This window comes from Dunckerocampus dactyliophorus, chromosome 5, assembly GCF_027744805.1.
Source record: "Dunckerocampus dactyliophorus isolate RoL2022-P2 chromosome 5, RoL_Ddac_1.1, whole genome shotgun sequence".
Classification (NCBI taxonomy): domain Eukaryota; kingdom Metazoa; phylum Chordata; class Actinopteri; order Syngnathiformes; family Syngnathidae; genus Dunckerocampus; species Dunckerocampus dactyliophorus.
This window is the reverse complement of record NC_072823.1, coordinates 25,385,040-25,412,500: the sequence shown is the minus strand read 5'-3', so window position 1 is coordinate 25,412,500 and position 27,461 is coordinate 25,385,040. Positions and strand designations below refer to the sequence as shown.

The 27,461-nt window shown below is 46.3% G+C and overlaps 5 protein-coding genes across 9 annotated transcripts in view; 2 read left to right on the top strand and 3 right to left on the bottom strand.

Moving 5' to 3' along the window:
* Nucleotides 1-6,604, bottom strand: part of nup160 (nucleoporin 160) — a 9,819-nt gene extending 3,215 nt beyond the window's left edge. The window contains exons 1-23 of one of the 2 annotated variants that reach the window (XM_054775332.1): nucleotides 6,465-6,604; nucleotides 6,088-6,196; nucleotides 5,798-6,008; nucleotides 5,472-5,694; nucleotides 5,209-5,399; nucleotides 4,866-5,102; nucleotides 4,170-4,267; nucleotides 3,513-3,597; nucleotides 3,342-3,410; nucleotides 3,187-3,270; nucleotides 2,936-3,106; nucleotides 2,767-2,866; nucleotides 2,541-2,706; nucleotides 2,332-2,462; nucleotides 2,063-2,244; nucleotides 1,465-1,601; nucleotides 1,313-1,383; nucleotides 1,089-1,251; nucleotides 920-989; nucleotides 728-826; nucleotides 504-623; nucleotides 269-364; nucleotides 45-139 (exon numbers count right to left, since the gene is read on the bottom strand). In XM_054775332.1, the coding sequence (XP_054631307.1) occupies nucleotides 45-139; nucleotides 269-364; nucleotides 504-623; nucleotides 728-826; nucleotides 920-989; nucleotides 1,089-1,251; nucleotides 1,313-1,383; nucleotides 1,465-1,601; nucleotides 2,063-2,244; nucleotides 2,332-2,462; nucleotides 2,541-2,706; nucleotides 2,767-2,866; nucleotides 2,936-3,106; nucleotides 3,187-3,270; nucleotides 3,342-3,410; nucleotides 3,513-3,597; nucleotides 4,170-4,267; nucleotides 4,866-5,102; nucleotides 5,209-5,399; nucleotides 5,472-5,694; nucleotides 5,798-6,008; nucleotides 6,088-6,196; nucleotides 6,465-6,555 (2,999 nt within the window). In that variant the 5' untranslated portion in view covers nucleotides 6,556-6,604. The remainder of the gene's footprint in view (nucleotides 1-44; nucleotides 140-268; nucleotides 365-503; nucleotides 624-727; nucleotides 827-919; nucleotides 990-1,088; nucleotides 1,252-1,312; nucleotides 1,384-1,464; nucleotides 1,602-2,062; nucleotides 2,245-2,331; nucleotides 2,463-2,540; nucleotides 2,707-2,766; nucleotides 2,867-2,935; nucleotides 3,107-3,186; nucleotides 3,271-3,341; nucleotides 3,411-3,512; nucleotides 3,598-4,169; nucleotides 4,268-4,865; nucleotides 5,103-5,208; nucleotides 5,400-5,471; nucleotides 5,695-5,797; nucleotides 6,009-6,087; nucleotides 6,197-6,464) is intronic. The other variant, XM_054775333.1, reaches the window with a different exon arrangement.
* Nucleotides 6,605-6,715: 111 nt separating this feature from the next.
* Nucleotides 6,716-12,431, bottom strand: LOC129180932 (transcription initiation factor TFIID subunit 4-like). The gene is made up of 15 exons (XM_054775334.1): nucleotides 10,812-12,431; nucleotides 10,439-10,605; nucleotides 10,261-10,368; nucleotides 10,012-10,191; nucleotides 9,773-9,895; nucleotides 9,604-9,693; nucleotides 9,313-9,498; nucleotides 9,116-9,191; nucleotides 8,941-9,046; nucleotides 8,598-8,767; nucleotides 8,386-8,516; nucleotides 8,174-8,299; nucleotides 8,029-8,085; nucleotides 7,790-7,912; nucleotides 6,716-7,695 (listed from the first exon to the last, which is right to left on the bottom strand). Exons 1-15 carry the CDS (start codon nucleotides 11,854-11,856, stop codon nucleotides 7,549-7,551), a joined length of 2,835 nt encoding a protein of 944 aa, XP_054631309.1. The 5' UTR covers nucleotides 11,857-12,431; the 3' UTR covers nucleotides 6,716-7,548.
* lsm14aa (LSM14A mRNA processing body assembly factor a) lies at nucleotides 12,298-16,025 on the top strand. Of its 4 annotated transcripts, XM_054775343.1 has the most exons (9): nucleotides 12,303-12,598; nucleotides 13,293-13,456; nucleotides 13,570-13,729; nucleotides 13,796-14,002; nucleotides 14,087-14,257; nucleotides 14,334-14,496; nucleotides 14,579-14,617; nucleotides 14,696-14,933; nucleotides 15,018-16,025. In XM_054775343.1, exons 1-9 carry the CDS (start codon nucleotides 12,478-12,480, stop codon nucleotides 15,039-15,041), a joined length of 1,287 nt encoding a protein of 428 aa, XP_054631318.1. In that variant the 5' UTR covers nucleotides 12,303-12,477; the 3' UTR covers nucleotides 15,042-16,025. The 4 variants fall into 4 exon arrangements, with proteins under 4 accessions (XP_054631316.1, XP_054631315.1, XP_054631317.1 ...); XM_054775342.1 differs by having other exon boundaries at nucleotides 12,300-12,598; nucleotides 13,796-14,257; XM_054775341.1 differs by having other exon boundaries at nucleotides 12,298-12,598; nucleotides 13,570-14,257; nucleotides 15,021-16,025.
* A 277-nt stretch (nucleotides 16,026-16,302) lies between these two features.
* Nucleotides 16,303-22,552, top strand: gpia (glucose-6-phosphate isomerase a). Its single transcript, XM_054775336.1, has 18 exons — nucleotides 16,303-16,584; nucleotides 17,239-17,329; nucleotides 17,552-17,620; nucleotides 17,688-17,807; nucleotides 18,087-18,170; nucleotides 18,240-18,386; nucleotides 18,457-18,528; nucleotides 18,606-18,650; nucleotides 18,718-18,771; nucleotides 18,842-18,902; nucleotides 18,969-19,012; nucleotides 19,084-19,236; nucleotides 20,621-20,750; nucleotides 20,842-20,918; nucleotides 21,747-21,875; nucleotides 21,962-22,037; nucleotides 22,112-22,178; nucleotides 22,255-22,552. The coding sequence occupies exons 1-18, from the start codon at nucleotides 16,466-16,468 to the stop codon at nucleotides 22,376-22,378; spliced, it is 1,662 nt and encodes a 553-aa protein (XP_054631311.1). The 5' UTR covers nucleotides 16,303-16,465; the 3' UTR covers nucleotides 22,379-22,552.
* Nucleotides 21,442-27,426, bottom strand: mphosph6 (M-phase phosphoprotein 6). Its single transcript, XM_054775345.1, has 5 exons — nucleotides 27,268-27,426; nucleotides 27,004-27,116; nucleotides 26,842-26,932; nucleotides 25,405-25,511; nucleotides 21,442-25,326 (listed from the first exon to the last, which is right to left on the bottom strand). The coding sequence occupies exons 1-5, from the start codon at nucleotides 27,313-27,315 to the stop codon at nucleotides 25,173-25,175; spliced, it is 513 nt and encodes a 170-aa protein (XP_054631320.1). The 5' UTR covers nucleotides 27,316-27,426; the 3' UTR covers nucleotides 21,442-25,172.
* Nucleotides 27,427-27,461: the final 35 nt, after the last annotated feature.

Here is a 27,461-nt window from a genome sequence, read left to right as displayed (position 1 = left end):
AACTACACACTGAAGTGTGTGTGTGTGCGTGTGTTTGTACACACATGCTGGAGTCTGGGTTCTGGATCAATGCCTCGTAAGCTTCACTGTTGTGTCCCAGGTCCAAATGGTGTTTGAATATCCGGGTCCACAAGGCGGCCTACAGAGGAAGCACTATGTGTCAACAACAAGTCTACTTGTTCCGCTGATCCCCAAGGTGTGGAGTAGAAAAAGTCATCTGGACCACTACAGTACGGGCCACCCGAGGGTGCTGTGTGACTTTCATCACCTGACTGCTGACATCATTGACGGCCTCGGCTAGCGCCAACGTCGCCAACTGGATCACCAGCTCCGGTAGACCCACGTCCTCCAGCAGACAAAGTACCTACACACACACACACGCGCACACACATACATAAAGCAGTCTGTTAGCATTAGCCCAGAATTAGTCAAGGAGTTAAGCGCACCTTGTAGTATTAGTGCAGTCTGTTAGCAAATAGCATTAGCTCAGGACTTAAGCGCACCTTGTTGTAGTAGTGCAGTCTGGGTGTGCAAGAGGCTTCGTCGCCCTCACCGCCCGTCAGCTTGATGAGAAACTCCTCCTTCTCCACCTCAGTGGCGGCCTCGTGGAAACACTGCAAGGCCTGACAGAGGGAAGAGGAAGGAGGTTGACTGAAGGTGGCATGAGAAGTCAAAAGGCCTTAGAGGAGCAAGAGGTGGAGGAGGTGGCAACAGCGCGTGCTCTCACCTTGTGACACTCGCCGTTAGCCAAGTAGCATTGAGCTAACATGAAGCGACAGGATCCAATGTTCACCTGACACCAAGGACCAATCAGACGCACGTAATCCTGTGCAGAAGAAAGTACCTGGTTTTAAAAAAGTTCTGACTGTGTGAGCTGTGACATCGTCAGTCTTCAGGTGGCGCTGAAGCCTGGACTCACCTGCAGCTGCGTGTACTGACAGTTGGCCATTAGGCATTCTGGGAAGTGGAAACTGGGATTACTGGGCCAGCTGGTACATACCAGTTAAGAAAACATTGGATAATGATAAGAATAGTGTAGCCAGTGCTGTAGCGCGCTCTGCTGGCATATTTGTCACGAGTGAGGATACAGCAGCTGAGCCAGCCTCTGCACCACGTTTGAGATCATGTCGGTCCAGATAAGGACCGGGCCGCTTGTTGATGGGTCGTGGCTCTGGGCGAAGATCTGGGAGAGAATCATCTTGCGGGCGGCTGTCTGGTAGAAGAGCTCCACTAGCGTCTGAGGACTGAGTGCTGCAAAGCACAAAACACACGTCAGGAGATGTGGAATCATGCATGGACAAACATTTCTGACCTGTCGACTTGGAGGCCAGACACGGCGAATCAGACAGGTCCAAGGCAGTCAAGTGCTGCATGTTAGCGTCTCTGGAGGAGAGAAACGGGACATCAAAAGATCACAACCAGAACTTGCAAGCAGAGCCGGTCTAAAGAGGCGAGAGGACTCACATGGTGTCATCGGCGACAGGACAACTTAAACTTTGACTGACGTGCTTGAGCAGGAAGTACGAGGACAGGAGGTGGGACGCACGTGGGATCACTTCCTGTTGGATCTGAAGGATTTGAGCACCTCCGCCTGCTAGCACCTGACACACACACACACACACACACAAAAGACTTAACACTTGAACTCCCAAGGCAGTCATTTTGACTGTTTTCAAAATTTGCAATGTCATAACTTGGTTAAAAAAAAACCTATGTACCCATAGGACCCTGAAAAAATGACAAGTAGAAAGAAGGTGACAGCTATGGAGGCTTTAGCCTTGCTTCAGAGAAAATGGTTGCAGTTCGAGTTTGTATGTGTAATTGGAGAGAAGTTATGTTGTGTCAATTCAATCAAACACTCAATCACTATAGTTTTCATTTAGTGTCCTGATGTGTTTTTTACCTATTCCACCAATTTATTTTTAGATCTTTTTAATGATAATCCAAATTATATACAAAGAGTCAAAATGACTGCTATGGTCATTCTAGTAGTTGCAGAATTCTGGTAGACCGAGTGTTAACTGCTGCTTAGTGCCACCTGAAGGTGTGCATGTGTACGTACGTGGTCTCCAAGGCGCAGGCAGAGTTTGAGGAGGAGGAGAAAGTCACGGCACAGGCGCGCCCGCGTCATGGTCATGTGACTGAGGGCCTGGCAAACAAGCGAGACGGCGGTGGTGCTGGCATAGAGCTGAGACAGGCTGAGGCGCACGCTCATGGTCTGACCTGCAAGACATCCAGCATGTTCTGCAAGCGTCAGCTGTAATAACCACTGATGGATAAGAAGTGTGTATCTGCCATGTTTCTTATCAATAAATCAAGTCAAGGTGTTACCTGGCAAGAGTGGAACTTCTCCAAACTCAAGATCAGTCTCGAAGTCCAGCTCCCTCAGCAGAACCAACATGGCAGCCATGGGGCTGCGGATGTCCTGCAGTTTGTTCTGAATGTCTTCCATCACATTTTGACTGCACACAACAAGATGACAAAACAGAGCTCAACATCACACCAAGCGCGTGTGTATATGCGAGTGTGTGTGTGCTGACTTGTCATGAGCCAACAGGTTTTCCAGGATGAGCTCGGCCGTTCTCTCAGGTGACTTGGCATGTTCCAGAGCCTTCTCCATCTCGTATGCCATATCTGCTGACACGGCGTCGCTCAGCAGCCGCAGACACGCCACTAGCGTCACAACATCTCGCCCCACGTCAGCCTCTGGAGGACACGGCGGACACGTGAAGACCACACACACACATCCAAAAGTGAGGCATTTACCTTCAGTCAAGAGCGTGTCATCGTCGGAGAGGAAGTAGTCGTCTGAAGACAGGTAGAGGTGGTCAACAGCAGAACATGGCAGCAAGAAGGAAACAAATCCCTGAAACGACAACGTCTTCCTTGTCATCAGCTCTTGACAGCCTCAGCTCAACACCTCTTCAGGATTTACCTTCTTCAGCAGGCACACCATGTGACTGTGTGGACTGACACTCAGAGCCAGCGGCGTGGACAGAACCTCCTGGTACTGTAGGCAGCAGGCGTACAACTTGGACCAGAATTCCACCTGGAGCTGTCGATATTCCTCATGGGAAAACTCAAACTCTGTGACGCTGCTCTGTAGCTGAAAGACAGACGCACAGAGTCATTGCTGTTCTTCTGAAGTTTAGGGGAAACCTGTCCCACCCGAGCCAGAATCATCACCTCACTCTCCACGGCCAGCGTCACCTCCTTCTTCAGACCTTCCCATGACATGTCAGCGATGGCGTCTGAGCCTCGCCGGAAGATCTGATTGAAGACAAACACGTGACCATCATGTGGTGACCCTTCGGAACAACAACGCGTGTGTGTGCACTCACCTGTAGAGCTTTGACGATGGCCGCCGCCGTGAAGCCAAGAGGCGAGAAGAGCATGTCTAAGTAGGTCTCCTGTCAATCATGATCACATTTCTATCTCAATGGCCAAGTAAGACCTGAGCAGCATTTCATGGAAGTGAAATGCTAAAAGAAGTGGACTGACTGTGGACTTACCCTGGGATCCTGGTCCACTCCAACATGGACTTCATCTTCTGGAGGAGGTTGAACAAACACCTGATTCCACTGGCCTGCTGTGTTACTGAAAAAACATCAGAACTCAGGTCATTCTTTCAATTTAACACTGTCATGATAAGAAGGTTATAGATGAGGACGACGAGGATGTTGGAAGTAGTAAAGGAGGTTATAAGACAGGTATGGGTATCATTTACATACAGTATTATCCGATACCAGTACCAAATCGGTACTTGAACCAGTGTCTGTGATTAAATGGTGCCCGAACCGGTACTTTAAAAAAAAAAAAAAAATTTAAAAAGCAGTGGAATTTTGTCCAAAAACAATACCTTACTTTTCACAATAGTAATAATATAATTCATATAAGTAGATAAATTCACCAATATGAATTAATATTCACAACAAACTGTCATAATTATCAGAGCAAAACCAGAAGCAGAACACGGGGAATGTGCAAAAAAATGTAAAAAAAAAATAAAAATAGGTTAACACCGTAATGACTGTTGACTTGGCAATAACTATGCCAATTATGGTAAGCATTATGGTACAGTGCCATTATGGTACAGAGTTTCAGGATGCATCTGTAGACGAGGGAGGAGATTGGCGTGTAAAGTTTTCAAGCAGACTTTGGGGACTTACTGTTCATAGTTGATGTATCTGATGACGCTGCTGTTGGAGTCGTCCAGCCACACAGCCCAAATGTCAGTAGAGGTCAGAGTGAAGTCCACCAACGTCTCCTGTGGACAAATATTGGATGTTTCATTGCAACTAATAAATGTGCGGCATGATGTGGCAAAATATGTCATACAGTGTCTCACAAGAATGTATCCCTCACATTTCAGCAAGCATTTTATGATATCTTTGTCTTGTCCTCTAGGGACACTACTGTAGATATATAACTAAGAATATTCAGTGTGCAGCTTTTATCGATTTATTGTCCACTGAAAATGACTCAACACATACAGCTTCCACTTGAGGATGCCACACTATTGGGTTCAGGTCTGGAGGAGACATACTTGCCATACTTTTATATGCAGCCCAGTTTCTGCTTCACAGTGTCACAATGTACAATTTACAGCTTTTCCTCAATGCACCGCAGCTCTGCTGCAGCCCCAGACCATGACTCAACCACCATCCTTCTCAATTTGAGGCAAGGCAATTATCATGCTATTCACTTGTGTTGCCAGCTATTTAGACCATAATGGTTGTGCAATTCCTTTTTTCAGTGGATATCAAATGTATCCTGCTGTACACTGACTACTCTTAGGCATACCAAGGTTTACTTTCTATTGGATTGCCCAACAGAACTAACAGATGATCGCTGTGGTGGAGCACCTGAGTGGAGAAGAGCGAGGATATGTGATCCAGGCTGCAGCGGTTGTTGTCCGTGGCGAGAACTTGCAGTATGATGAACTGCCCTCTGTGGGGCGCTGCAAGGTAGACAGCCAGGCACAGGCCAGAAGTGGCGCACGAGGTCAACCGCAACCGGTGGCCCACACCAGCCAGTCGCTTGACCCCCTTACAGGCCGGCATGTAGTCCAACATGTCCGCCTCCAGCAGGCACGCCTGATCCTGAAGACATGCCCATGCCATAAAACATTATTTGAATATTCCAGACTGTAAATCCTCTGGGGGTCTGGCACCCAGATTGGCTGACGCTGCAAATGAAGCCGCTCACCCTGACAGACCAAATGCGCAGCTTGTGATCCTGACAGAGTGAGAAAATGATGGAGTCGTCTTCCAGCTCTCTGACCGCCAGACTGACCACCAAGTCGTCCGGAGTGTGCTCACCCCGGATGGCGCTCGGCATCCAGACGGACAAGCGCTGCTTCATGGAACTCCTCTTCAGCTCCACCGTGGTCACACCACCTGTACCCGTAAAACACATTGTCACACTTTGACCGTGATGCGCGTTCCTGTATCGCCTTCACCGCAACCTACCTTGCACACCATTAGCAGGAAGCGTGACAACCATGATGCCGCCAGTGGGTGACGCTAAAGCATAGTTAGCATCTCCCTGCTGTGTGAGCCATGCTGTGGCAGCGCCAACGCTGCCAGTTGGGGTCAGCGTGCTGGGGATGGAGGCGCTGTGACAAGCATCCTGCAGGTTCAGCTTGGCGACGTCGGTGAAGATGGACTGCATGTGAAGCTCCGTCACCAGCTCCTGAACATGTTACACAATGTCACTTTAGCCAACATCTACAAAGACCTCATAGACTCCTCTAGTACTACTTAGCTTGAGGGTGCGTATGCGGGGCATTACTCACACTGCGATACATGCGCTTCGGATGGGGCAGGAGCATTCGGTGAACACTCCGATTGGTGGCAATGAGAATGATAACATTGTTGAGGGTCTCCAGGATGGTCACGCCCCCCGGCACCACACTGCAGTGAGTGAAGCGCAGCCTGATGGCGCCGTTAAGCAGGTTGGTGTCCAGAGACTGTTCCAGCAGCTGCACAGTGTCTCCTGATGTGGACCTACAAGGAAAGGCCAAACAAACCTGTTCTTCATGAAAGTAGGAAAACTGATGATTTTGAGTAGCAGAAGTGTCCTCACCAAGAGATGAATCTGTTGCTGGTGACCGAGTGTGCTTTCCCTCCGTCGTCATAGTGAAAAGCTCCAGCTGTGTCTGGAAACTTGAGAGCTCCAGGAGCAGGTGTTGACGCTGCACAGACAACAAACAAGTTAAGATGATTACACATCTACTACACTACTTTGTTCCTTACATCTACGTTAATTGTCTGCACGGCGATGTCCTTACAAACCACAAGTACGCACACAGACCCAAACTTTCAGTATAGAAAAGTCACGTCGTTGACGTCAGTTAGCATGCTAACGCTGCTAGCTGCTGTTAGCATGACATGACAACGTTCTACAATACACTCAGAAACTGTAGAGTTCCGATAAGATGGCAGTCCGATGTGAAAGTTTACCAGGTTTAATGTGGACTTCTCGGAACCTCTGAACGGTTTCCCTCTCAAATCCACAGATTTCAATGAAGCTCCTTTCGAGCGCCGCCGCCATATTTGCCTCATGGAAGACTGACGTCAAAGCGTAGGCGCGCGCCGGCCTTTTCAAAGATTTAAAGAGACAGTCCACCCAAGCACGCTGGGTAAGAAAATGAAAATAGTTTATTTTATATGAATGTACTTTACATTTCACCAGAAAAAGTGATGAAACCTCATCATGTTAATCACTTGACATCAGTGCTCTTTTGACATATCTTTATTTCATTTTAGTAAAGGTACAAACATGTGTAAAATTCCATGATTGAGTACAGAATGTAGGAAATATAAATAATCGTAAAAGTTCATGTCGACCTACTGGTGCGCTCGTCAAAAACAAACATTTAAAGCATTAAAAACCTCCAAAAAGTCTTAAAAAGTGAAGAAAAACTGCATTTTGCACTACAAGAAAAAGTCACAGTCTTTGCACTGTGACATGTTGCATCATTGAGGGGAGAGCAGGCAGGTAGCTTCCAGAATGGGGTGTTGACACCCACTTTAAGAATCACTTCAACTTGGATAAGAATCCTTGATGAACAGGCGGGAAGTCTGCGTCCCAATACAAGTGTCACCGCTATGGCGTCTCAGCTTAGCATATGAATGCTAAATATGAATTCATTCATGATTATTATCAATGAGTTCATCAGTAAACACAGTCTCTGAGCGGATCCACTGTATGTTAGTATTACGAAAACATGTTTAGTAGAAGTGTTCCCAAGGTGGCCGTCACAGGGTCCACGACGACAACAATCATAGCTGTTGTAGTTTATGCAGCTTCAAAGGAAAAAAGTTGATGTTAGCTTGATGTTAAGCTAACAGATGTGTCGCAATCCTCATCAGGTGTGGTCACATGGCGACCTCACGTTGCCTTGTTGTCACATCCCAAAGTGTTGTGGACACACGCTGCCTCATGCCGCTTTTCTTGGTGGCGTGACATGTGGAGCGGGAAGTTTCTGAGCCGCCGTCTGTACCGAGCATGGGCCCCAGGTGTGGAGGGGCCGAGAAGTACGCCTCACTTGAGCAGTGCCTTGTAAAGCGTCAGTGAGCGCGCCGTGCTGCCATCCTGCTCCAGACACACGATCAAGTCCCTGAGGTTGACTCTGGTGATGCGCTGACGTAGCTGCTGGCGGGATGAGGCAGGGCTTCCACCTGACGGCACCTGAATTGATAGGATGGGACATTAACTCATTGGTACGTTCATACACACCACCAGGGGGCATTCTTTCCTCTTTGACAACACAGATGAGCACTACCTCTGTGCTGGCGGCGGTGCGGCCAGGCGAGTCCAGCTTGCGTTTCTTCCGAGGTCCGATGGCAGCCAACGCCGTGAGGTTGGCATCTCGTTGCCGCATCTGAGCTAACTCTTGTTGCTGCATCTGTTACAGAGAAAAAAAATGAGGTTCTGGGTGGATACCAAATACCTACTGATCAACTATCTTTAATTCATGCTGCTTGTTTAAAACTTTTGTGTAGATGAACCACGAGTAGAAACCTCTTTGGCCTTCTGCTTCAGGCGAGCCTGCTCCGGATCTTCTTGTCTGGCACGACTCTGCAAGCGAAACACTGTCACTTTAGTGCTAACAAGATTGAATGGTGTTTCCGGGTGCAAACGAAAGATCAGTCAGTCAGATCAGGACCTTGGCAGCCTTCAGCAGAATTTCCCGCTCTTGCTCGTCCTTCCTCTGTTTCTCGAGGCGCTCCAATTGCTCGAAGAAACGAAGTTGAGAGCGAACATCTGACGTCTGTTCGTGATGATCTTCGTCCTGATGACAAAAAACAAAACAAAAACGTGATGTTGAAGTACACAAGTCTAACAGACACAGTCCACCTGGAAACGTTCTGCTCTCACCTTGGCCCCCTCTGCTCGGTGCTGAGCGACCATGGAGACCTTCTCCAGAACTGAGCGCAATCGGGACTGTGTGGCATGCGACACCAAGTTGACCACTTCCAGTGGCACCTCACTCACGCCCAGCTTCCTAGCTGTGGAAGCACGACAGAAGCTTCCAAGAAGAGTTCACCACATAAGTGACCTAAGCTCTCATGTGACCTTTGACCCATTACCTGTGTCCAGGATGCGGCGGTGCAGAAGACCGGCAGGCAGAAAGGACTCGTCCTTACACGAGCGGATTTTGGTGCCGACGAGCTCTGAGCTGGTGGCAAGGATGCGAGCGTTCTCCTCGCTGAGGTTGACGCCGGCCATCGATGCTACGTCATTGATGTCGTCATCATCCCTGCGGAGATCAAAGGTTGGCAGACATGTTAGCGTGAAAATGAGTTATATCATTGCAGTGGTGACCCAGGATCCACTAATTCTGGTCATACGAAGTGGTGTGGGCTGAATGCATGCTCTTTTAGCCCTACAGTAAACAGCGGACCAATGAGGTTCATATTTACAATATTTCACCTGAAAGTCCCGCCCCCCGGGTCACCCACTTTCTTCTGATTGGCTTGCGCTGCCAAGTTTACAACATTCTTGCCAACGATGCCGGCGGGCCCTCGGATGAGTGTGCCTGCAGAGAAGCCAAATGTCACGCTAAGGGTTTCTGGTTCTTGCCGCAGGAAGGACTGGCAGGACTCACCTTGAGGTCTGACTGTCTGACCTACCACCAACGACGGACGAGTCTGGAGCGTCTGGACGCCAGCTCGGCCCGCAACCTGAAGAACAAGAAATAGACAGTGTGGCTTGCGTTCAGTCATGTGGGAGAGGATTAAGGAGAAATATTAACAAGGATGCAAGGAGAGTTCCTAAGGAGTGTTCATAACATGGTGTTGGTACCAGAGTTGTGCTAGTGAGCGGGGCATTCATTCGGATGGCACCGGTAGTGGGACTGACGGGTAACCGCGGCCGGATGGCGGCAGTAGTCCCGGCAATGGGGGCAACAGGGGGCGGGACACAGGCAGCGGGTGTGGTCAGAGACTGCTGGCTGCTGAGTAATGACTGTCGCAAAGCGGGAAGTGTTTTCTGGAGGCAGAAGACATTTCAAAATTAAAGCACGGATTATTGATGGATTGGAGTTGATGACTTCAGTGCAGAAAAGCCACAAGAGCATTGGAAACTAGGCATTACCTTGAGGAAGGGGATGAGGTAGGGCTGCGGTGAGGACTTCAGCTCCGCCTGCAAACGACTGGTGAACTCCTCAGGCTCGATCTTTGCATCCTGAACAAACACCACCAATCACAACCACAAAGTGAGACACCCACACAATGAGAAGAGTTCCAGAATGTGCCCGACTTACAAGAAGATCCTGGACCAGAGCTTTGACATTCTTGGACGTGTCAGGGGAGGGCGAGTTGTTGGATGCCAACTTGATGAGCATAGCCAGGAAGTTCTTGCATTTCTTCACGTTTTCTTGCATTTCCTGTTGATGCAGTAAAAGTCTTTAGACTTTGGATAATGATGACAACTGAGCTGACATTGTGACAAATTGGTAACTGCAGTCCACCATCAAGCAAAGACCAAGATGGATAGACCCACCTGGGACACCACAGTCACCCTGGTGGTAGGTGTAGCACTCTGAGCAGGCGTGGCAGCAGTCACAGGAGGCGTGGACGACTTGACAACGGGCGCCGCCTCTGCCGCTATGACTGTTGGGGCCTTCGGAGGCGGCGTCATCATCACTGACACGGCGGGAGCACTAGGACCGACTGTGATGGCCTGGTGACCCAAAACTACAAGGTCAACATGGCCACCGCAAGCATGTCTAAAAATATCAACAAGTCATACCTGTGCAGCGGAGGAGGTGGAGGACGAGGTGGATGAGGACGAAGGAGACGGAACAAGTCTGGTCTGAGTGGGGGTGGCCAGACGTATGTTTTGAGGTGTACCCGGTGTCTGCACGAAAAAACATCATACACTAACTGCCCGTGTGTGCGCAAGTCAAGTCCTCCAGTCCACAACTCACCGAAGGGGTGGTGCTGACTCGGATGGCGGCGGTTGCGGTTGGAGTAGCGGGCCTCTGAGCAATGTTGGTCACTGTGGGACTCTGCTGTGTCTTGGCCTGCGCCTGGGCCAGAACTTGCTGTGGGACCATGACTAGTTGACCAGTCTCAATCCGGACCAGAACCATACCTGACACAGACAATCACACACACATACACACAGACCAATGTTTAGGAAGGCAAACTTCAGAATCTGCAGTGTCATTTGACTGTTGACGAAAAGAACCTCTGCAAAACCAAAGTATTGTAAAAGCTTTCCAGGAGTTGTTTTTACAAATGGTGAAGTCCATTTAAAATAAAATAAAGTAAGTGAATAGGAAGGAGTTTCTGGCTGACCTGCAGGCATGGTGAACCCAGGAGGTAGCTGGATGGTGGCCTGCTGCTGAGGCCGGACAGCCAACGGGGGCTGAGGGGTGGCCAGTCGGGTTGTTCCAGGCACCAGCCCGGGTCTCTGCGGCTGGAGGGCACCTGCTATCGCGGGGGCACCTGCAGGTCTCACCACGGGCAGTCCGGCCTGGCCTAGCCCGTTAACGGCCAGTTTGGCCGCAGCGGTGGACGGACCAGCAACGCTCTGGGGCTGGGTGACGGGCGAGTGGGCCATCACGGGCGACTGGGCAAGGGCGGGCGGGGGATTGCCAGTCAGGATTACAGAGTTCCCAGCTGCAGGTTGACCAGGCACCAGAATCTTGTTGTGGTTCACCACCGGAGATGGTGAGGGGCCACCGGGGGACACAAGCTGACCGCCTTTAGGATCCAGTCCATTTTGAGCGATGCTGACAGTGGGGCTGGGGAGTCTCTGCAGGGGGGTGGCGGGGGACGTTGACTGGGATCCAGGGTGGAAGTTGGCAGCCATGACAAGAGAGCCGCCCGCTGTTGCCGGAGGGGCCACGCCGGTAGAGTTCTGCAACTTGACAGCTGCTGCGTTGCCGTTCAAACTTTGCAAGCCCGGAGAAGCAGTCCTGCTGGGTTCGGCAGCCCGATTGAAGCTAGCGGCGGCAGGCTGGGTGCTCAAAGTTTGGATCCCCGGTGCGAGGACGGTGGAGCTCGTAGGAGCCTGCCCGAATGTTTGCACACTGCCCCCCCCACTGACCAGGGCCGTGCTCCCGCCAGAGGAGGTAGAAGAAGGGAGAAGCTCGCCGGCGGAAGATTGGAGCTTTAAAGCCGCCTGTAGATGTCCTTGTTGCGGCTCTTGGTCGCGCACTTTCCCTGAGAAGTGACTCGCGGCGGCCGCAGCTCCGTCTCGTTTGCCGGCGGAATAAGACGCGGCGGTTGCCTTTGGTTGCCCCAGTTGTGATTCCAAAGAGCCAACTAAGTCGCTGACTGCCTTCTCGTCCACTTCATTGAAGAGCATGTCCTCCAGTGGGTCGGAGGCTCCCGCCATCTTTGATGGTGGACCGTTGTGCAAATCGTATTTTAGAATGTACGCATGCGCGGAGGATCAGCGTTGGTTTCGACCATAGAAATAGAAAAAAATAATTTGCGTTTAAATAATGTGTATAGATCGAATCATTTGATACGTTTTTTTAATCAAGTCATTATTCATTCATAACTATCGCAACACAAATTTGTGACATAATTCCTTATGGAACTATTTTCAATTACCTAAAGAGAGTGAAGTGGATTAGTGCCAAGGGCACGTTAGCCGTTAAGTGTTTTTGTATGCTTTAGCATTAGCTCAAATATGGTCAAATTTGTCTCTTTATTGCTTCTCTTTTAAAACACTACTCCGCTTGACTGTCACAAAAGAAGAGCGTCATGCTGTACTTCCTCTTCTACCCACTGTAGATCTATGTACCCACAAGAGACTACAATTTCCCATCAGCTCTTGCGCGTGCAACGCCCCGCCCCCTCGCTCCCTGTCAATGGCGGATGAGGTAGCCATGTTATTGTAGCTCAACCAGGGACGAATTACGTCGCCTTTGAGTGAGTTCTGCCCATCTACCAGTTCGGAGTGCTCGTCCATTTTTCTCCTCATCACAACCGTCGTCTTGTGGAGAACACCATGAGTGGCGGGACGCCGTACCTCGGCAGTAAAATCAGCCTCATCTCCAAGGCCGAGATCCGCTACGAAGGGATCTTGTACACCATCGACACCGAGAACTCCACGGTGGCTTTAGCTAAAGGTAGCAGCTAACTAGCTAGCTAGGCGGCTAATGTTGTAACTAATGACAGCAGCTAGCTAGTAGACTAATGCTATATAAACGAGCTTTTTTTTAAAATTATAATCGACACATAATTGCAATAATGTCTATGGTACCACAATTCATGACTATTCATAGTAAGTGTTCTATTCACTTTTTTAAAATTAGAAGCCGCAGTTTTCCTTCTGTACCTGTAAGCTGTCATGCTTACTCCTGTGGGAAGAACCCCACATTAATTTGGGATGTTCTTAACGCACAATACGCTCACGGTCGATACTGAACGAGTTTGCCTCCGCAAGTAAGTTAGCAGGAAGTTGCATTAATCAAAGTGGAAGCTGAAGTTTGCGCACAGGCAAGCTTTATAACTTTGTGCGTCATGATGATGTCACACGTGTGAAGAGTTCATCCAAATGTAGTTTGTAGTTGTGACAAAGCTAATGTTCTCATGAATGTTTGCTTGGCATTCAACATTTGGCCACTCTTTTTGACAATTAAATTAGCTAATTTGTAAATAGTGCTTGACAAACTAGTCTAGTGACTAGTAGACTGTAGTAGAATATGAGCGATCACATTATTCACAGGAAAACATGGCGGCGATACATTTGACGTTATCTAGACTCTTTTAAACAAGATATAAAACGTGTGCCAGGAAAGCTAAATGACTGTCTTGTCTCAGTGCGTTCCTTTGGTACCGAGGACCGGCCCACTGACAGGCCCATCCCACCTCGTGATGACACCTTTGAGTACATCATCTTCCGAGGAAGTGACATCAAGGACCTGACAGTGTGCGAGCCCCCCAAGCCCACAAGCTCCCTCCCCCAGGACCCGGCCATTGTCCAGGTGGGTGTTCTACTCTGGTTCTGTCAGAAGACCCTTTAAATTGTCATCATCATAAGCACTCTCTCTCTCTCTCTCTCTCTCTCTCTCTCTCTCTCTCTCTCTTGCTCTATAAGTCTTCTATAAGCTCCACTTCCTCATCCACGGCTGCTGCCCTTCCCAATGCCTTCCCATCTGCCACTTCCTACGGGCTCTTCAACCGCGCCTCACTTTCTTCCTATAACCAGTTCAACACCAGCACCCTGGTCTCCCCCCAGTTTGGAGGCGTTGGTGTTGGTAAGTACAAACATTTGTGGCAGTGGAAACATGAAGATCACCTCCACATCCTGCTCTCCCTTCCAGGACGCAGCAGCCCACCTCCGGATCCTTTGAAGAAGAGCCCGCCAAGTGTGGAGCAGGTGATGAAATCTCAGAGCACCATCACAGCCACTGTAGCTACTATCCCAAGCCTGGGTCGCCGGAGCCCAGCCCAGACTCGCACAGCTCCTCCCACTTCAGCTCAAAGCTCAGGAAGGAGTCAACAGCAGGACGCCGTGGACACGAGGAGGGGTGAGAGCCTACTGAGAGCCACTCACACAGGCTTAAGGCCCCACATGCATTGTCCTCAGTTTTTTGTTTTTTTTTCCCCACCAGCACACGCTAACCGGCGAGGCAGAGGGGGCGGGCACCGCGGCAGGGGCCGCTTCAACGTGCGCCGTGACGGCACCGTCAAGTTTGAGAAGGACTTTGACTTTGAGAGCGCGAATGCCCAATTCAACAAGGAGGAAATTGAGCGCGAGTTTCACAGCAAGCTGAAGCTGAAAGGTTGTCACAAGTCCAAGTTAAAGCTGAAATGCCAAAACAGCACATCATTGCGATGATGATCTTTGTCCAATGGCAGATGACAAGTCTGAGCAGGCAGTGAACGGTGAGGAGAAAGCAGACTCTGGCGTTGAGACGCACAATGACACAAGCAATGCAGATGAGGGTGACCCACTTGGGCCGAACTGCTACTACGACAAGTCCAAGTCGTTCTTTGACAACATCTCGTGTGATGACAGCAGGTACGTACGTACACACTCATGTTGATCAGGAGTGTCCGTCTTTGTGCGCCTTGTCACTTTGCCTATTCCTTTCCTCCACCAGGAAAGCCAACGACAAGTGTGGAGGTGGCGGGTTCCCAAGGTAGGTGTCTTTGTGGTCACGTGTGCCTCTAAAACGTGCCTCTAATGAGTGCCACCTTCTTCTCCATGCCACCTGCAGAGAGCGCCGGCAGACATGGGCGGAGGAGAGGCGAATGAATGCAGAGACGTTTGGCATCTCCATGCGTCACAGTCGGGGTCGTGGAGGCTATCGTGGTCGCGGCTCCTCAGGCTTTCGTGGAGGTCGCGGTCGTCCATCTAGCCGTGGCTCCTTCGCTCCACCACAAGGGGGAGGCTTCAGGGCCGGATACCGTGGAAACCAAGCTGGCCGGGAGTTTGCCGATTTATCAGCGTACAGGGTGATGTGTGCCGCATGTGATCCACAGGAAAATTGTCACCATGTTTAGTATTTAATGTTTCATGTGCTTTTGTTTTTGTTCCAGAAGGACAACAAGGTGACGGCGTAGCGGTGAGGAAGAAAGATGTCACGTTTTTGTCACCAGCACTGGTTCACTTCCAATGTGGCATTTTCTGAGCTCAAACTTTGATAAGATTTTCTTAGCTGCCCAGGCTCGTGTTTTATTTGCGGGACGTGGTATTTTTTCTACTAGATGTCACGTAGCCTTGCGCTCAACTGTCCTCAACTCATCTTCGCCATTGGCACTTGTCCTCATCTTCATCTCATTACAGCTCCTCACTTGAATTTGTGCTCTTTTCTGTTCTTAATCCCAACATGTTTTGAACCCATAGTACGATTTAGAGCGCAGAAAAGGCAAGATTACACGTGCACTATTCTAGTGTAACAACAGGGGGCAGCAGTGTTGTCGTTGGATTGTCTTGTTTCTCATGGCATAACCACGCTTCAGTTAGCTTCAACTTGACATTGACATTAGCACAACGTTCCATAGTAAAATATGAGTCAAATATAGTGTCAATAAAGAAACATTAAGTGGCACCAAGTATCAGATTGCTAGGAGGCATTTTGTTCACATAAAAATATACAAATTCAAGACTATAGCAACAAAAAATATGTTCTAGCATTTTGTTATGGTTTGTGTGTATTGACACAAGAATGTCAGGTTAATGTGATGAGGAGGAAGCGCGAGAGTCCAAACACTGCTGAATGTTATTATGATTGACGTGTTTTGTTGCCATGGTAACAGGGTCTTCTTTCGTGACCAATAAGACGCGGTCTCTAAGATTTACATACACATTTGGGGTGGAATTCATTTCAGCTACTTCCAGTGTGATTGTGGGCAGATGCGCTTTCACTCTCATTACCTTCAAGAACATCGTTAGCATGAAGATTAGTTCCTATTCTCAGTCATTGACAGTCGTCCAAAAACACAAGCGAACCCCGTTGTGTTTAATGCAATAAAGTGAGAACTTTTTCGACCAGCATGGCGTGCACACGCCTCTTTAGTCACAATAAAACCATAACACTAATCACACGCCTCTCGTCTTCTTTCATTTGGCCACACACACACTATTAGAAAGTAGTCGTCCTGAGCTGAGACTCGGCTGATCATTGGTTTGGCCGCAATGAGGGGCGTATCCTCTGCTCATTGGTGTGGACACACTGAGGGGCGGTGTTCCCTCATTGGGGTGTCAATGGAAGGCGTGGTACCCGGCTGCTCATTGGTGTGGACTCAATAGGAGAGGTGGGGTCTCGGGATGTCATTGGTGTGGTCACTTGGAGGCGTAGCCTCGGCTGCTCATTGGTCTTCTCAATGGGGGCGTGGGCTAGGCTGCTAGTTGGTTTGGACGTGTGGCTTGTCACTGTCACCTCTCCTCACTGCGACTCTCCTCGGAACCAGAACCGAATCACACAAACGCACGTCGACTTCGTCGCACGTTGGTTTGGGCCCCAGTTTCACCAAGCAGCACCGTCATGTCTCTGTCCAACGACCCCAACTACAAGCGGCTGGAGGAGTGGTACCGAGATCAGTCCGGAAGTCTGAAGATGAGGGAGATGTTCGCTGCAGACCCGGAGAGGTTTCGCAAGTTCAGGTGGGTACAACAAGCGAAAACGATGATTAAATCAAATGTCAAATATGTTTTTTTTATGCGATGCTTTTTCTGTCGTTAAGGTTCTGTGCGTGCCACAAGGTCATTATGGCCACTGCACGTCGTTAAAGTCAAAATATTTTTCGCCTGCAGTGATTTTCATACCTTGGGGGCAGTGTATGTCAGATTTTAACGTGTGACGTCATAACATTAATTTTAAAAAGCTTCCGGGCGGTTTAGTGAGCGAAACGAGGTAATGTTAGCTTGATAGCTAAAGTCACGTAGCTGCTAAGATTCAGTTATCAGACACCAGCAGGAAGAAGTTACCTTTACTTTTTCATCATACGCAACACTTAAAAGTATCAAGAATTGTTGTTTTTTACGTCCATCTTCAGACAAGATTGGGATTTATTTTAACATCAACCTGTTAGTAACCTGATTTACGTCATATATGCGCATGCGCTAATGTGCTTGGCGACGTGCGAAGCTGCATGCGCCAAGATGTTTATGTAATAATATAAAGAACAGAAAAAATGTTCATCTTATTGGTGTATGTATGTATGACAATTATTGCTGGGCGGGCCTTTAATCCAATATAAAAATAACCTGTCAGCTTTTGTATGAAAAACTAATCATTACTGTGTTTGTGTGTGTTAGTGTGAAGGTCGAGACGAGCGATGGCGACATTCTGCTGGACTATTCCAAAAACCTCATCACCCAGGAAGTCATGGCCATGCTGATTGCCATGGTAACCTCCATAATTTCACCTCATGTCTTACAAATGTGGACAAACAGGAAGTTGGCAACACTTATTGTGAAAGGGCCCCTCAGGCTGCACTACAGTGTTGACAGGAGCGGGAATGTTGAAACTCTGTGGGAGCGTGTTCCCACAATGGCATCGCAACACTTCCTGGTCACGTGTCTTCAGATTAGACTTGTTATTTGACCTGTGTGTGTGTTTATGTGGTAGGCTGAGTCCAGAGGTGTGAAGGAGGCCCGCGAGAAGATGTTCTCTGGAGACAAGATCAACTTCACCGAGGTGTCCTTGCTAGCTGCACGTGCAACTCGCTCCTGATGGCTTCAACTTATTCTGTGTGTGCATTTAGGGTCGTGCTGTGCTCCACGTGGCGCTGCGTAATCGCTCCGACGCTCCCGTCCACGTCGACGGCAAGGACGTCATGCCGGAAGTCAACCGTGTGCTGGACAAAATGAAAGCCTTCTCACAGGTGTGTGTGCGCATGTGTGTGGATTGTTCCTCTTAACTTTAATCCATCATGAAGGAACAAAGAACTTCCCACTCCCCCCCCCCCCCCCCCCCCCCCACACACACACACACACACACACAACACACAGCATTGTAGTTGCTGTCATAATTATGGTTGAATTTCTTGGTTGAAGTTTGTCTCTTCATGTACGCACTGGACAACTGATACAAAAAAGGTGTGTGTGCCGGTGCTTGGAGACCCTTGTGTTAGAAAGTGATGATTTAATGCTCTCGCTCACAGAAAGTCCGCAGTGGTGAATGGAAGGGCTTCACTGGGAAGAGCATCACCGACGTAGTCAATATCGGCATCGGCGGGTCTGACCTGGTAAGTGGACTTCTTGGTCATATGGTGAGAAAACCAGCGGTGTTGCTGACTGGCTGGCATTGCCTTTAGGGTCCGCTGATGGTGACTGAAGCCCTGAAACCATACTCAGCGGGCGGCCCAAACGTGTGGTTCGTGTCCAACATCGACGGGACTCACCTGGCCAAAACGCTGGCTCAGCTTAATGCCGAGACCACGCTCTTCATTGTCGCTTCCAAGGTGAGTGTTTTGTTGCTTTTACTTACTTTGCTCTGACGTGTTGTCCCTTAACGTGTATGTTTCCCATCAGACCTTCACCACGCAAGAGACCATCACCAACGCAGAGTCGGCCAGGGAATGGTTCCTCAGTGCCGCCAAAAATGTGAGGCCACTTCACGTGACTGTGTGTCATACAGTATGACTCCCGTGACGTGTTAATTAGTTTGTGGTGTTTTTCAGAAAAGTGCCGTCGCCAAACACTTTGTGGCTCTTTCCACCAATGCAGTAAGTTTTGATGATGCCATTTTTGTCGCCAGTGTGTGACGGCAGCGTGCTCTTGTATCGTCCGCAGGCTAAAGTCAAAGACTTCGGGATCGACACGGAGAACATGTTTGAATTCTGGGACGTAAGTTTGGCTCACTCGGGTGTTTGCTTACATGGGGAAGGTTTGACTTATTTGCTGATGTCGTCCTCAGTGGGTCGGAGGTCGTTACTCTCTGTGGTCAGCCATCGGTCTTTCCATTGCGCTGCACATCGGTATGTCATTGATCACGTATTAATCTTTGATCACTTTATTGATGTATTTTTTATTTTTTTGGTCAGGATTTGAAGGCTTCCAGCAGCTGCTAAGTGGCGCTCACTGGATGGTACTATCATCATAATTCTCTTTAGTATTTACAAATTATTCATCACATTTCTTGTTTTCGATGTCCTGCAGGACAACCACTTCCGCAATGCTCCTTTCGACCAGAACCTGCCCGTCCTGCTGGCGCTTCTGGGAGTCTGGTACATCAACTTCTTCCAGGCCGAGACGCACGCCATGCTACCCTATGATCAGTACATGCACCGCTTTGCTGCCTACTTCCAGCAGGTTAGAGCCCTCGCATACATGGTTTGGTTTGGTTTGGTTTGGTTTAACATGTACTGCAACAAAAGTGAATATGGCCCTCACATTTGGGCAAGCATTTTTATGACAGGATATCTTGTCAAGGGACGTGGTAGTGGTAGTATGTGTCTAGTGTTTTTAGAATGAATGATACAGGCCTCCAGCTAGGTGGCAGCAGTGCTCAAACTAATCAACAGGCTTCGTGTTCAACCCAGTAGAAGAAGTACAAAGGCACGACAGTGTACAGACCTGACATAAGAGAGAACAGGAACAAATATCAAGTTGTTAATAGTAATTAAATTCAGAGAGGACATGGAAAAAATTGTCCCCTAAGGGGGGGACATGGGGAAATAATTGAGAACCACTATGCTCATCAAGGCTGCATGCCAGTAGAGGTGTTATGCACGCTTCCACACCTCGCCTTTCAAGACGGTGGATGGTAATGCACACTCCCCCTTGCTTGTGGAGGTACCCTGCATGTCTGGATCTATGCTCCTGTGGCAAATACTGTGCCTTTCGGGACCTCTTGTATTTGATTTGAGTACAGTCAAACTTGTCTATAGCGGCCACTAGAGGGAGTCTGCAAAAGTGGCCGCTATAGACAGGTGGCCTCTATAGACAGGTTGGCGTCCGGTTTGAATGTTGATCAGTAGAGGGGAAAAAAAATTAAAAAAAGGGAAAATAATAATAATAATAATAATAATAATGTTCACCAGTAGAGGGCACTGCGGACTGCGGATAAAAGTTGTACAGCACTACTAGGCTTGTTATTATCATGGTTCATGGTTCATGGTTCATGGTTTTAATTCATCCTGAACATGCATATGAGTCAAACAGTAGCACATCACATGGTACAATTCACAAATTTGCATGTCCAAAAAGGGGTAGGAAGAAGCAAAGCTTATTTAATCCTACCCCTCATCAGTTTCACATCAGTTGCAATACATTTATTCACCTCTTGTTCTTCCAAGTGTACTTTGTAGGTCTACATGACAATGTAGTGCAATCATAGCCAATGTTTTTACATTATAACATGTAAATTTGCTGTGGAGGATTTTTCAGTGGCTGCTATAGGCAGGTGGCCATTCTATAAAGGTGGCCGCTAAGACAGGTTTGACTGTATATGTATGATACAAGAAACACTTAATGCTTTTCATATACCCTTAAACCCCTTGTGGATAGTAAATGTACTGTTATACAAGCTGTACAGGGACTACTATAAATTTCTGTTGTATTGTTCCTTTACAATGATGCTTGTTTATAGAAGCAGAACCTGACTGTTATGGAGGAAGATTAGCTGCTTTCTTTGGTGTTGTCATCTCACATGCTTGGATCAATCATTACTCAATGTGTGGGGATGCATCCACAGGGAGACATGGAGTCCAACGGAAAGTACATCAGCAAAGAAGGAACACGGGTCAGCTACCACACTGGACCCATTGTGTGGGGCGAGCCTGGGACCAATGGCCAGCACGCCTTTTACCAGCTTATTCACCAAGGTCACACACATTACATATCACCATTTCAAATTCATTCATTTTGCACACTAAAGAACATACAATGACACCTGCTGGTGTTATTTCTCTGCAGGTACTCGTATGATTCCTGCTGACTTCCTCATTCCTGCTCAGTCTCAGCATCCAATCAGGAACAATCTTCACCACAAGGTAACAAGTCTCAATGCGCTCACCACACTGCGCAAACGTGTGTGTGGTTGAACCTCCCAGCAAGCACGCAGAACAAACCATGACCTTGACTTATCCTACTGTTGCATTACACCAGTTGCAAGTTGCGTTAGACCAAGTGAAATCAATACAATCAGCTTTTCTTTTTTTTTTTCCTTACACCACAGTGCACCAGTTCATGAAAAGTAATCTTACTTTTGGAACACTCAGTTGCTGTGTTATGCAAAAGTAATTTTTATTAAAGTTCTAACAGCAATGTGTCCGAAGAACCTGTTTGAGCTCCTAACTGTCTGCTCTTTAAAGTTAGGTTTGTAACAGATTACAGGTAGCCCTCCGATAAATACGAGTTCGAGCTGTGATGGATCTGTGGCGGATCTCATACTTAAATTAACACCTACGTCACACACACTGTGCACAGAACACATGAAAGACATAAAATGCATTAAAAAGGTTGCATACATAAATTAAAATGTAATGGTAATAAAGAGAATAATTTCATCCCTGTTGTTGACAGTGGAAAAGGGGCGTTGCAAGGGAGGGAGAGACAGGCCTATTGGGAGGAGGAGGTTTCGCTACTGAGACCGCTATACTGCTAATGCTGTTATTGCTGTCAGTCTCATTGAAGTAGATTCTTTCACATGTTCAAGAATACCATCTTCATGATGGTCGCACGTTTCAGCAGTCTGAACGGAGCATACAACCAATATTGATTTCTCCACTGAGCAGCTGTCTAAATGCATCGGTCTGTGTCAAATTTCAATTCTACTTTCACACGCTCATTTGTTGAAATTAATCCTGGAATGTTGGCAGATCCTTGCAGCCAACTTCCTGGCCCAGACGGAGGCTTTGATGAAGGGAAAAACATCGGAGGAGGCTCGGAAGGAGCTGGAGTCCAGCGGCTTGTCGGGCACCGCTCTGGAGAATCTTCTTCCTCACAAAGTAAGACCACCAATCGACGGATGTTTCCATTGGCTGGCAGGCATCACATGACTAAGCCTATCTTTTTTTTTCATTTTATTTCTAAGGTGTTTGAAGGGAACAAGCCGAGCAACTCCATCGTGTTCAAGAAGTTGACTCCGTTCATGCTGGGAGCACTTATTGGTGAGTGGCGTCCACCTTAAATGAACAATCACAACAATCCTTCACGCTGGTTATTGACAGAACTGTCCTCTCAGCCATGTACGAGCACAAAATCTTTGTGCAGGGCGTCATGTGGGGCATCAACAGCTACGACCAGTGGGGGTAAGTTTGTCCACGGTCTTGGCTTTTGTAGCTTACAGTGAGTAGCACTGCTAACCTGCGGTGTGATGCCCCCTAGTGTGGAGCTGGGGAAGCAACTGGCCAAGAAGATCGAACCAGAGCTCAAAGGTGACTCTGAAGTCCACTCTCACGACTCCTCAACCAACGGCCTCATCAACTTCCTCAAGAAGAACTTTGCTTAAATCCTTCCACAGAAAACATTCCTTGACATTCCCTGCTGCGGCGTCCTCATTGTGTGAATCTTTGTCCTCCCCCCACAACCCAATCTTCCTTTGGCACATCACTTTGTGTAGTCCAGTTTCACGTGCACACGTTACTGTAGTCCACTTTTCACAATAAAAGTTGGCAGTCTGTGACATGCTGGAGTTCCAGAAGTCTTTTCGAGAATGCTCAGATGTTTATGCGGAAAAAAAAAAGTGACAAGAAAACACATGACCACTTCCTGTGCGTTTAATAAGACACACCGCTTTCCCAACACTTGAGAAGTCAAGGTTTTCTGGTAGTCAGCAAACGTGTACAAAGTAGGACTGTCAAAAATGGCGCATTAACTAATGTATTTCATTAATTACATTATTTTTTTTTTTGCGTAATAAACGCATACGCTTTATTGCAAGCCACATCTCACTGTTATGACGACAGACGGCAGCAAAGTGAAGTTCCCCACAGAGTCTGACACTTTTTTTATAACTTTAATCTAACCTGAACACATCAACAGCTGTGCAATTCCAACACCATATGTATTTCTAACTCACAAATGCGTCTTTTGCACTGATCTGTATTATATATCTGGATAGCCCATTGGCAATGACTTGTGAAGCCACACAGCCGCCATATTGCCACTCGCAAGAAACACAAGCTTTTGCATTCGTGGTGAACTTCTTTTATTAATTCCGATTGGACACAAATTTTGCCTTAAGATGCCTGCATGTGCAGCTATTAACTGCACAAATAGCCAGTTCAAAAGCTGTGGACGAACATTTCACCTGTAAGTATGATTGAAATGTAGATTTATGATTGATAATTTAAGGGTTTTGCGCTGTCGATCTCAGATATTTTCGATCGTGTAAAATTCCTCTGATTAAATGTATGTCCAGAATTGATACATTTATATAGCTCTATAATAGCTAAGAGGAAATTTCCGTACTTGTTTGTTATATCATGATACATGTATTTCTTTAAGGGACGAAGGTTGCGTTACTTGAAGGAATGGGAGAATCTGTGTTTCCATGATGCTTAGCAGGCATCGTGTACCGTGCAGTTAGCAAGCCAGTTTGCATACAATTGACCCGGCATGACCCTTCATTTGGATAAACAACTTTTTTTTTTTTTTTGCTGCTGAATGACTGATGTAAAAGGATTCATTCATATATGTTCTGGAAAATAATATTACTGAACATGCATACCGGTATGTTTGAGATTGCAAACAACGTGTTGTCTTACCCAAAGCATATGGTTTTGTTTCAGTGTTGTTGTTTTCTGTGTGTGTGTGTATGTGTTTATGGTTATTACACATTATGGTTATCACATATTATTCCTGTGGTTTTTGTTCAAATATATTTCTATATCAGAAAAGAGGTTAGTTCTATTTCATAACACAAACAAAAAAAATCAGCAAAATGTTAAATGATTTTAAAACTTGTCCAAAATCACTGTCTTTTATGATTCATATTTTGGAAAGACGAGAGCATAGTGAATTGTATGAAAGTAAGAAAAAAAAAAGTAAAGGATCATGACCATGGATTTTAGTGGAAAAAAGGGATGGGATATGCAGTTCAAATGAAAATCTCTTTCTAGAGGAGTAAAACTATCATTGCTATAGGGGAGTGCTGAGCCAGGGTGCAGAGTAGAATTTTGTCCCAAAGGCAATGAGAATGGGAAGGGGGAAAAGTACATTTAATATAGCCAAAAGATAGAGAATAACGTATCAAATCATTTTTAAGGGACGAAGGTTGCGTTACTTGAAGGAATGGGAGAATCTCCCCGCTTTTTAATTTAAAATATAGATGTTCTGTGAGCCTCTTCATCTGCTTTGTACACTGTGCCAATGTAGTCGCGATGTGAGTAGTAAGATGGCGTCTCTTTGGCTTCAGCGGCTTGCACTCCGGCGTGCGACGTATGAGCTATCCAGATATATAATACAGATCAGTGGTCTTTTGTCCCTTCGTCATGGAAACACTTCCTCATTTTCACCACACGACCGCGAGATGCATTCAGAGACACTGCGAACATCACAACAACGTCTATTATGCATCGAAACAGAAAGCCAAAGAAAAACAAGAAGTGGATATTCTTGTCAGTCACTTTGCAACTCTAAATGCGAAGTACAATTTACTGCATTTAATTATGCTCGGAAATCCCAGAAAATACTCAGTGAATTCAACTTAAATGACATGGTTTGAACGCAACCTCTCATTGCTCATAACACGCTTATATTCTTATCACCCACTTCGTAACTCTTAATTCGGATGTACAACTTGCTACATTTGAATATGATGGAAAATACACCGAAAACAAGTACATTTCCTGAAATCACGTGATGTCAACGCAAGCTCATAACACGCTTTAAAGTGTGATTCATGTCATGCTACTATTAAAGTAGTGAGGTAAATAGATTAAGACGTGTGGTATCTTTTAGCCTGATTGAAATTTTCAGTTCATTTGGAGCTGTTAATACATGCAAAAATATATAAACCAATTATCTTTCTTTCAATAAAATACAGTAAAAATTTGCATATTTCAGACATGCATTTAAAATATTAATTCATTTGAAACATGATTAATGATTACACATTTTAATCATTTGACAGCACTAGTAAAAAGTGTTAAAAACAAAAACCAAAAAAAAAACGTAATGAAACAGGAAGTTGAAACCCTACTAATTATTCAAAAACTATACACAGTATATATATATATATATATATTTTTTTTTTTTGAAAAAAAAAAAAAAAAAAAAAAAAGCAAAAACAAAAAATTGCATCAGTCCAGGCTTGGCTTCAAGAACTTTTTGGTCTTTGTCTTATGTGTTTTCAAAACATTTTGATTGACATCATCATCTTCTTCTTCTTCTATAGTGACTCGTTCCCGTTTCCGGACAAACTTCTTCTTCATGCTTTCCACTAAACTCTGATACCTGAAAACACGCCAGAGTGTGATCGCTCGTCGTCATACACTCTTAAATTTGAAAGGCAGAAAAGAAAAGCCAACACACCTGAGAGCCATTTCTTCATCCGTCACATCCGTCTGCATGCGGCTGGCATTGGGGTCTGCCTCTTGTTTAGCCGAGGTGCTCCGTGGGTTCATGAGCATCATCAGTTTCTGCAACCATGATTAAAGACAAAAACATGGCCACTAGCTTATATGAACAGCAGGACATTTAGGAAAAAGGCATTGCAACGTTGAAGGGATAGTTCGGATTTTTTGACATGAAAGTTGTGTGACATCCCCATCAGCAGTGTAGTGCATCAACGGTGACTTTCCCCCCACTTCGTCCCGTGATCAGAGTTCTGGTTGTTTTGTGTTTAAGAAAGTAGATCCGGCTAGTTGGTGGGGTCACTTGAATAAAGCATTCTGCGTCTCAAAACAATCTGCGTTCAAAAGACTAATACATTTAATACGAATCATTGTCCAGAAAAAAGTCAGACCTCTTCATTGCTCGGCGTTATTTTCTCTTCGTATCACTGCATGCTGCCGCTTGGCCATTGTTGTGTATGTGTTCCACACAAATTGATACCACATTTTAGATTAACATAAGCTCAGCTAAATCTGTTTCATTTAAAAGGTGGATGCAATAACTCAAATTGATAAAGTTATGTTGAAAATTGATGGAATTCCAGACGGATATTTTAAAAATATTTAACTTAATGATGACATGAACACCAACAAAATATTATGTTTATTATAATTATTTTATGAGGAACTACTGCTGTACGTTATTTTAAAGCACAACAAAAGAAAAGCCCATAATTTGTGGAACAGGAAAGAGTAAGTTTATGCAAACGGTACTGACACTGTCCACACAAATAAAGGCCGTGTATGGTAAATAAATGTTGCAATTGATGACATACTTGACATATGTAACGAAAAACTTTTATTTTTTTTTAATATTGAAGAGTGTATCAAAAAAAAAAGAAAAAAAAGAAAAACTGACCACTCAGGACATATTAGCTTTGTGTCTTGTAAACTTAATCCCTACAATTATTTGACAACCTGTTGTTATAACTAATATTGATGGAATATATTACATTATCACGATAATAAAAGAAAATGAAGTATTCAAGTGCTGCATTGTGTTTCATATATCTTTTAGTCTGAATACTAAAAGCTCGTGCATAAAGTAATGGTGTTTATGCTAAATGACAAATACAGAAAATAACGCCAAGCGATTGAAAGGTCTGACTTTTTTGTGGGCAGCACTTTTGTGATGCAAATGAATTAGTCTTTTGAACGCATATTGTTTCGAGAAGCAGAATGCTTTACTTAAGTGACACCACCAAACTACTTTCTTAAAAACCAAAAAACGACCAGAACTCGGCTCACCGGACGAAGTGGGGGAAAAGTCACTGTTGGTGCACTACGCCGCTGATGAGGATGTCATAAAACTAAAAAAAAAAAAAATCCAAATTATCCCTTTAAGATTTTCTCCAACCTCGACTTCTGGATTGAAGCCTTTGAAGGACATACGGCCAAACAGAAGCTCTTCAAATGGAGCAAAACTCTTCTCTTCCACTATGAAGCTCCTAAAGAAGGAATGCAGCTCTCAGCCATCACTGAAATTAAGACCAGTTTTCATGATTAGATAGTGTCTTACTCTTTGCTTTGCTGCTCGGGCAGGTCCAGGTACCAATGTTCATCACTGATGATTCTTTTCTCGTCTTCTTGCAGCTGTTTCTTCGTCTCAGCATCCAACCCTCTCTGCATGAACTGCACACACGCTTTACGGGTCAATCACTTATTGTTTATGTGTGTCAGTCACAACCGTAGCGTTATCTTGAAATTAAACATCTATGCCGATTCGTTACGTTTGCAAACATCAACAAAAGAGCTAGCAAGCCAACAGGTATTGGTTACGTACCTTCATCCGTAGCACATTTTTGGAGAGTTTAACAGAGTCAGCCGCCATTGTTCACACGTGGATTACTAACTGAAGAAAAGCAAAACTCCTGACAAAAATATAAACTGGAACTATAAACTAGTCCTTCTTCGCTTTACAAGCCCTCAAACGCCACATGGCCGCCGCAGCTGCGCAGATAACGTTTCGTCTTCTTC